Raw genomic sequence first — 8794 nt, 5'->3', positions numbered from 1 at the left:
CGAGATCTGGACCGATCTGTGAAATCAAAAGTTACGATCTGTTCATTTGTGGAGTCCAAAATATGTACAGGGCGACATTCAAAACTAAGCAGTAATAAAAAGATGATTGCTGGGATTACGCGACAAAGGAGACTAAGAAAAACTAGGACAAATTGAAAGACGTAATGCAAGCGAGAAAAGGCGTCAGAAAGACGGGGCGTATAAGTAGAAGAGTAGAAGCGGTTTCGAAAGACCAAGTTGAACAAAATATTGAAAGGTTTCGAATTATTGCAAGGCGAATTCCTTAAACCCCCAAAGTTATAATAATAATCCTAATAAACGTTTGACACAATTATTTAAATAACCAAAGCACAACAAACCTAAAAATTGAAAGGTTTTCAGCTTGGTAGCTGGACGGACCTATAAAATACTAAAACAGATTTTTTTATGGAACGTGCTTTCCGTTTCGGACCCATTTTTGCACTTAAAAAATGTGGTCCAATTGTGCAGGGCCACAATCATGGAGGCGCTTTGGGGGCAATAAATGCATTTTTTGAACTTTTACTGTGGGTCATTTTAGCAATACATGTAACTGTGCGCACTGACGCATATCGATATTATCCGATTTTCTTTTTTTACTGAACTAAAATTACAACAGCTCTTAGTGGTGCTCAGGGCGTCCACTACCATTTCCGAGTTATTAGTAACGATTTTTTAAGGCGATTTTTGCAACTATGTCTCTGTGATTGTCCGTTGGAGACTAAGCTGTTCTCTTGAAAAATCAATTTCAAGCGAAATTAATATTGTAAAGCTAGCATTATGAACCGTTTCATCCATTAGCCTGTTTTATCCTTTGCAATCGGATATCACCATATGCCGCAAATAGCATGATATAAGAAATGTGGCATGATAAAAATTTGCGTTGTTGGCGAATGGTTGGGTATAAACGGTCTTGAATATCCTTGAGATATTGTTGTTGCAGCACTGGACAGAAAAGGAAATGAAATTATATTAGCTGGGCATTAGGCTATATGTGTAATGTGTATATATTTAAATGAGTGAGTCATGTAGTTACTCTTGACAAAACTATTGAATAAGTAGTAAAATGCAATATGCACGTTTGGACCACTGTTTCTTATCAACCAGTGCAGGTCTGTGTTTTTTTATATTCTTTATATTTAATAGATTTGTTGTTGTGCAAAGTGCATTTATTTTAGGTTACTTTTTCTTCATTGAATATTCTTTTCATCAATATGTTCTGTTCAAGCAAAAAATGTCATTTAGACACATCATATTTTGGATATGTTCTGTTCATTATGTTTAGTTTGGATTTTATAAAATTACTGGGCTGTATTAATTTTACCAATCTGCAAGATTGAAAACCACTAATTTAAACAATAGATCTAAATAGTGAATTTAATTACATTTTAAAAATTTTTAGAAAATATTTGAGATTCTTAAGCATTTGCTAACAAGAATCTCAAATGTATGGGTACCCAAGTCAGGGTAAGGCCAAAACTTTGTTTCAAAAAAAAATGTTAAACAAAAACAAAGTGAGTTTGTTTGTGACAAGGCAGTACAAGTTGTTTTAGTGATTACTGCCTTATGGAACTTCTCTGTTCGATTTATTACATCACCTATACCCTTAAAGAAATCTTTTTGAAATAAGATTGTATATACTTATAAGGCACCAAAACAAACATAAATCACATGCATTTTGATTGTGCCATTGTGGAAACAATTTCAATCCATGTGACGTTTTTGTAAATGTAGCATTTTGCACAAAATCGATAGTTTGTGAAGTTTTGCTAGACTTGACCTTCAGGTGTGAACAATTTTGTCCTAAAACAACTGGATGAAAAACTTCAGCAATGTAGTTTAGTAAAGTGACCATGTTTTCCATCTATCTATGCTATAAAGTGTATTTATTTTTGTCCTGTTACTTCATGACTTCAGGTTTAATTTGTCGCAGATTTATGCTTGCATGTATCCTTGCTAGTTATTGATTTCGGTAACTGTGGTTTAATCAAAAAATACATATGAATTTAGTCATAGGCTAAGAAAATGATCTACAATTCATAATTGTTCAATTATGTCATTAATGTTTATTACATATTTCAAAAAATCTGGAAATTTACTGCATATTATTCCTACCAATTACCAATAACGTAGAAGGAAAAGATAATGGCTGTGGGTTGTGATTGACTTTACCATTAGTCAACTGTTTTATTGTGCAATAGAAAATGGTTAAGCCATTATGCTTTGTTGTGTCTATTAACAGCAGCACTACAAGGTTTAAATCTTTTTTATTGTTGTTTTTGTGTAGATAGTTGTCGCCAATGAGTTTTAAATAAATGAAAGTAATAAATCGTTAATGTGTTTTTTAGTGCCTTTGTTAAATAGTGTAAATGTACATCACACAAACCAAAGCTATCTGTTAATTGTTAAAACATTAATAGCAATATTAAATTTATTATGAGATTTTGCATAAATCTAAGGAAGAGATGATGTCACTTCCATTGTTGTTTCATGCTAATGTGTTGCCAACAGGGCCTCAATTTTTTGGAAAAACTGGTTTTGGATTGTCAGTAGTCTTTTTGTTTCATTACCTGTGTTAATAACTTATTTTTAAACAAGATTTAAAGATAAACAAGTTAGATCATTGATAGTTTCTCATTATATTTCAGGTTTTATATTAGAGAGACTGTAGGCTATTTTACACATATTGCATCTTCAGCATGTCTTCTGATAAAAATACTGGTACCAGGTAAAAACCTTTTTTTTATTGTTAATGTGCATTTATGTGATAATGTATGTTGTTATTTTGCAGAGTTTTCAAGAAAAGCAGTCCAAATGGAAAGGTATATATCAGAAAGTATTTATCTCTATAGTTTTATGATGACTGTGATGCTGTATACTTATTCTTTGTTTTAAAAAAATGTTTTAATTGGAGTGTCCCTTACTTTGTTAACAGATAACAGCATACTTGGGTAAAAGAGATTATGTCGACCACATTTCCCACACTGAGCCGATAGGTAACATGTAATTCTTGCACAAGTTAGGCATTTGTTGTTAACAAGTATATATATTTGCTGTATAGATGGTGTTGTGCTTGTGGACCCAGAATACATCAAGGAAAGAAAAGGTAAAATACGTTAAAATGTTTATATGCCATACATATTAAACATTTATTAATTTCAGTATTTGTCAAGCTTTTATGTGCTTTTCGATATGGTCGTGAGGATTTGGATGTTCTGGGTTTAACTTTTCGAAAAGACTTTTGCACAACAACTTTGCAGGTTTTACATTATTGCATATTTTTCATGTATTTGTGTATTCATTAAGTTTGTGTAAAATAACTGTGTACATACTGTAACAAAGCTGATAAAAGCCAACTCCTTGGAGCAAAATATTACACTAAATGGAATTGACTTGAGAAAAAAAATGTCAATAAAACACATTTGCACATTTGAACTGTTTCTCAAAATGGTATACCTTGAAGCGGGCTCAGATATGCCTAAATTTTTAATAAAAATGTTATACCACTACAATTGTTGTTTTCCTCCATAATACTTATTAAGAACAAACAATGTTCGAAAAAAAGCAACCCAGAAAGAAGTCGATTCATTCACCTAAATATGGCCATACTTTCCTAATGCTGTTGTTTTCTTTCAACTTGAACTGACTTAAAAATTTGGTGAATGAGTAAAAAGGATCCGTGTGCCATGACTATAAAAAATTGGGAACCCCTGCTCGACCCAGTAGCTGGAATATTTTATTTTGAGTCATTTGCAGTAGTTTCAGAATATTGTTGTTAATATTCTGTCTGGGTATTTAGAATAGTATTGACACATTTGTGCTGTACAATTTGCTTTTGGTAGTGATGTCAAGACTGAATTAAAAAGACTGCAGGACAAAGTAGCAATTTGGGTAAAACCGAAAATTAAATTAAAAATAGAAATAAGAGCCTACTCAGTTTTTCTAAATTAGATTGTGACACAGAGAATTAGAATTATCTAATGGCCATGACTACCAGAATGTGAAATTGCACACTAAAATTTAGGCTCACTGCTAAAATTGTTATTTACCAATTATAAAAGTTTGTAACTGAAACTAATAATTCACACCTTGAAATTAAGTGGTAAGTATGTATGTAGCAATTTTGAGAATCTTTTAATTTTTTTTTAACTAAGACTTTTTCTTGGAAGGTGTTTCCACCTGTAAACGAAGAGGATAAGAAGCCAAAAACTAGATTGCAAGAGCGACTCATGAAAAAACTTGGCGACAATGCCTACCCTTTTTTCATTGAAGTATGTCAATTTTCATTTATTTTTGAAACATGCAAAACTTTTCAGGGCCTTATGTGATGAGCTAGTGCTTTTTGAAGACAACTATATTAAAATTCAGCAAACAAATTCATTTGCTACTTCAGGGTCACCAAAGTTTAAATTGACTCAAACAATCAGCTTTGGTCCAGCACTAGTCCCCAAAGTTTTTTTGCCAATCAAAAATAAATGTTATGTGCTTTGTACACAGATACCAAAAGATTCGCCATGTTCAGTCACACTGCAGCCAGCACCTGGTGATACTGGAAAACCATGTGGGGTAGATTATGAACTAAAAACGTATGTTTCAGAAGATAATGATGAGAAGATCCATAAACGGTGGTAGCTTTGCATACTTTGTTCTTAAATGCTGTCATAAATTTACGATGATTTTTAATTTTAGAAATTCTGTGCGTCTGGCTATTCGCAAGGTTCAGTTTGCTCCTGACAAGAAAGGACCCCAACCAACTGCTGAAGCTCAAAAACAATTTCTAATGAGTGACAAACCATTGTGTTTGGAAGCTTCTTTGGACAAAGACGTAAATTTATTATTTTAATAGATGTCTACACTATTCCTCTTGTCAAGTTAAAGAGTGTGCACATGTTTTACTGCTTTCACATTCAAAAGTGCTAAGAACCATACTCAGTATCGCTGACAACCAACCTTAACCTAGCTGGACAGTTTTTGCAAATTTTTCTTGATATAAGTGAAAAAAAGGAAAAATGTCATTCAGACAACAGTAATCAGCCTACTTGCTAGGTGGTACCGACGGATCTGTCCTATCTTGTCAGGTAGTGAAATATTCCTACTTTTGATAATTTTTCATTACCCAGCTTTACTATCATGGAGAAACCATTGGAGTTAACGTTCAAGTTACTAACAACTCATCCAAAGCAGTGAAGAAGATCAAAATTTCAGTTCGCCAGTTTGCTGACATTTGTCTTTTTTCAAATGCTCAGTACAAATGTCCTGTTGCAATTTTGGAAGCTGAGTAGGTTCAAATTTTGTAAAAAACGACCATTTTGTTGTTTCTTCACTTAACCCAGGAGTGGCCACTAATAATTATCACATAGTCCACCAGATGTTTTATATGTCGGAAAAAGATGCAGTGGGCCAGTTAAATTTCTGGTGTGTGTGTAAATTTTGTAAATCATGTGGCGAGCATCCATTTGCAATTAGTAAAATGCCACACCCAATTGGTTCACAATTTTCTATGCCTGACTTCAGATCCTGTTGCTTTTTAAGGGATCAAGTTGCACCTAGTTCAACATTATGCAAGGTATACCAAATTTGTCCTCTCTTGAGCAACAATAAAGACAAGCGTGGACTTGCTTTGGATGGCCAGCTCAAACATGAAGATACCAACCTTGCTTCAAGCACTATGTTAGTATATACCTGTTGGACGACATACGTTTAAAAACATAAATTTGCTGTTTTTAACAGAATTAAAGAAGGTGTTCCGAAGGAAAATCTTGGAATAATAGTTCAGTACAAAGTTAAAGTGAAGTTGCTTTTGGGATCATTAAGTGGGTAAGATATTGGCATTTAATTTGAGTTTTCATGATGATGTAGGGAAATGTATATTATGCATAATAATGGGAAAGCAATGCAAAAAAATGTTGTTTTTAATCTTACATAGTTGTAAAGTGATAATAAATATTCACAATGGTAAAATATATTGGCATAACAATAAGGTAATACATTGACTAAAATACATTTTGGTTTGTATCATGCTTCCTAAATTTTCAATTATCGACGATAAAGAAGGTAGGCTGTAGTGAGCTGTTTGTCAATGTTGGTTTATTTTGGTGTAGGAGCTCTTAAACTTCTTGCACATTCAGGCAAACTTTATGCCAATTACATAATTAAAAAAAAATAATAGCCAGGAGGTGCTCGCTTACCACCTGGAATGCTGTTACATATCAATAGTACCACTTTGGAAACACTGGTCTAAAGGTTGAATGATCGTCTTGCCTCAATAAGATTGAATATTCTCTTCAGGCCTAAATAAACGGCAAGATTCCATGTGACAATCAAAACAAGCACAGATTTGTCCTATTGTAGCATACAATATTAAATGTGTAGTGCCCTTCCAAATAGCCACATTGTGTAATTAGAATTGTCGTTTTTTTTTGTTTACTCATTTTAACTCCTACATGTAACATTTTTTTAGTGAGCTAAGTGTGGAACTCCCAGTAACTCTTATGCATTCAAAACCGATGGATGTTGAACCACTGATATCAAATCCTTCACCATCGAAAATGATTGACAATAAGCAGGCTTATAAAGAAGGTGAGGCAACAGGCTCCGGGGAACCCATTGATCACAACCTAATTTCATTTGAAGCAAGGTAAGACACTGAACAGATCTGTAGGCAAAAATATAAGATTTTTATGTCAACATCATCTTTAGTGCTTCACCCCCTGATGACATTGTTTTTGAAGATTTTGCAAGAATGCGTTTGCAAGGTTTGTTTGTTTTAATTTGCTTCGCTTAATCTTTTTCAACGCGAACTGTACAGTATATGGTGTAATAACACAACAAGGCATACAATAAATTTAAAGATCTTCATGCACCATTTAAAACATATACATATGTCCATGTCAAATATATATTTCAAAGAAAATATTGTATATTGATGTTTATCACTCAAAGAGTTTTTTTTTTTCTTGAACCTGGGCGAACATAGTGATTTAAACTATAGGCCCCTTGTCAGTACTAAATCACAAAAATCTGTTTTAAGGGGAATGGGTCTAGATAAAGCAAGTAAAAATTCAAAAACCATAACTTGTGTAATTTGCACAGACAAAATCTGCACAAGTTAAATATGGTGGTGATTAATAAGTTCTGGTGTACTACATAATATGTTTCCTTAAGCTGGTACTATTTTTTGTCTGTAGTTTCAGAAACATGTTTAAATTAACTTTTTGTTTATTGTTTGGTTAAAAACTGCAATACTGGTAATTTATTTTATAAAGAAATGTTGTGCCCACTGGAAATGATATTTGGCTTAAAACTTCTGAGCAAAAAATCAACCAAAACAAACATATTTAGTTTACTAAAATTAGACCAATCTTTGTACTCCACATATCTTGACTTGGTTACAAATTTCCAATGTTACTCAATTTGGTGGGAATATTGTTACATTCTTCTAAACCTTTTATAATAATCATGTTTGAATTTTAGAGATGGAAAAGGCACAGGAAGGTAAGGGTGGAAAATAATGGAAACTTATGGAAGATAGACTTGTCATGTGAATAGCTGGCTCTCAGTTGCATTGTTTTAAAAGTTTGTTTTAAGTGTTCACCTGCTGCTTCTTCCTCACCATTTTTTTTATTAAATTAATGCCTCATTTATCCAAGATGTTTCTGTACTGTAACTAGTGAATGGACCAAAGCTGGGTCTAAATCTAATTCTTATTATTCTAAACTTCTTACATTTTAATTTAGCAGAAATAAATTTTTCTTACCAGTTTTGTTGTGTATTGTTTGTATTACTGCCGGGTTTATCAAGAGATTATTTGTTTTGTTAATGTGGCTACCGTGATCAGGTTTTGTGGTTGTTTTGTTCATTCTTTTAATTAATATTTTTTTACAACTGCTTACAAGTTGTAATTTGTAACCACGAAAAAGACAACAATAAAATGCATTTCTTTGATTTAGTGTTAATTTATTAACTTGGTTTGTGCTTTGGTTGCTCTCTCTTGCTAATTTGGCCATGCTTGCCATGTATTTGATCTTATTGTACATTTGGTTTAGTGAATAGATACAACTTTTACAAATTGTGTTTCTCCTTTTTTTTGTCAACATTTGTCACATCTCTAAATTAGTTTCCTTTTTTGTGCAGTATGTGTCACTGTTAGATGTTGAAATAATAAAATTAAAGGCCATACTTGGAAATTGGTATATTTTTGGACCAATTCACTTTGTGTCTAGCATGAAAGTTGGTAATGACCGGGTAGAAAGCGGACTTGGACAACTACATTTTTCTAGCTTTTTTAAATTAGATTAGAATTGAAATTATAGCTACTTGTTTAGAATTAAAATTTTGGTTTTTCTTAAGATTAGAGTTACTGACAGATAAACAAGTCACATTCAATTCATGCTAGATCTGTTATCACCAGAATGGCAATGCTTCGTAGTAATACACCAAAATTATGTTTAACACGTTTTGTACAATTTGCTTGTGTTAGTGAGAACTTGTCCTGAATAAAAAAGGCTGTTGGACAAAGTAGCAATTTTGGTAAAACTGAAAACTAGTTATAACTGCAGTTTGAGCTTACACGCCCATGAATGCAAAGTCTAGTATTAATTTTAACAACACTCTGTTTTTCCCAATTAGATTTGAATTACGGACATTTTGCTCTAGAATTAGAACCATCTCATTGTCCCAACTCTGCAAGATGTCAATTACCAGTTTTCGGTAACTGATAACTCAGTGCACGACTTTTCTGACAAAAACAGTGTATCGGAACTTGCCGCGCAAGTGG

At 32.8% G+C, this 8794-nt stretch overlaps 1 protein-coding gene across 1 annotated transcript; it reads left to right on the top strand.

The window, feature by feature from the left end:
- Positions 1-966: 966 nt before the first annotated feature.
- LOC145903986 (beta-arrestin-1-like) lies at positions 967-8189 on the top strand. Its single transcript, XM_082992186.1, has 15 exons — positions 967-1130; positions 2667-2746; positions 2810-2840; positions 2954-3014; positions 3080-3124; positions 3181-3278; positions 4188-4289; positions 4516-4643; positions 4708-4843; positions 5139-5296; positions 5551-5688; positions 5749-5835; positions 6479-6655; positions 6718-6773; positions 7492-8189. Exons 2-15 carry the CDS (start codon positions 2718-2720, stop codon positions 7527-7529), a joined length of 1284 nt encoding a protein of 427 aa, XP_082848312.1. The 5' UTR covers positions 967-1130; positions 2667-2717; the 3' UTR covers positions 7530-8189.
- Positions 8190-8794: the final 605 nt, after the last annotated feature.

Source organism: Ascidia mentula, chromosome 5 (genome assembly GCF_947561715.1).
Source record: "Ascidia mentula chromosome 5, kaAscMent1.1, whole genome shotgun sequence".
NCBI lineage: Eukaryota > Metazoa > Chordata > Ascidiacea > Phlebobranchia > Ascidiidae > Ascidia > Ascidia mentula.
Note: the sequence above shows the minus strand (reverse complement) of the source record. Positions and strands in the feature narration are given on the sequence as shown.

Coding starts and splice junctions, on each gene's coding strand:
- LOC145903986 (XM_082992186.1), top strand. CDS start 2,718: ATGTCTTCTGATAAAAATACTGGTACCAG. Junction 2,841..2,953: donor AAAGCAGTCCAAATGGAAAG/GTATATATCAGA, acceptor CTTTGTTAACAG/ATAACAGCATACTTGGGTAA. Junction 5,689..5,748: donor AACCTTGCTTCAAGCACTAT/GTTAGTATATAC, acceptor TGTTTTTAACAG/AATTAAAGAAGGTGTTCCGA.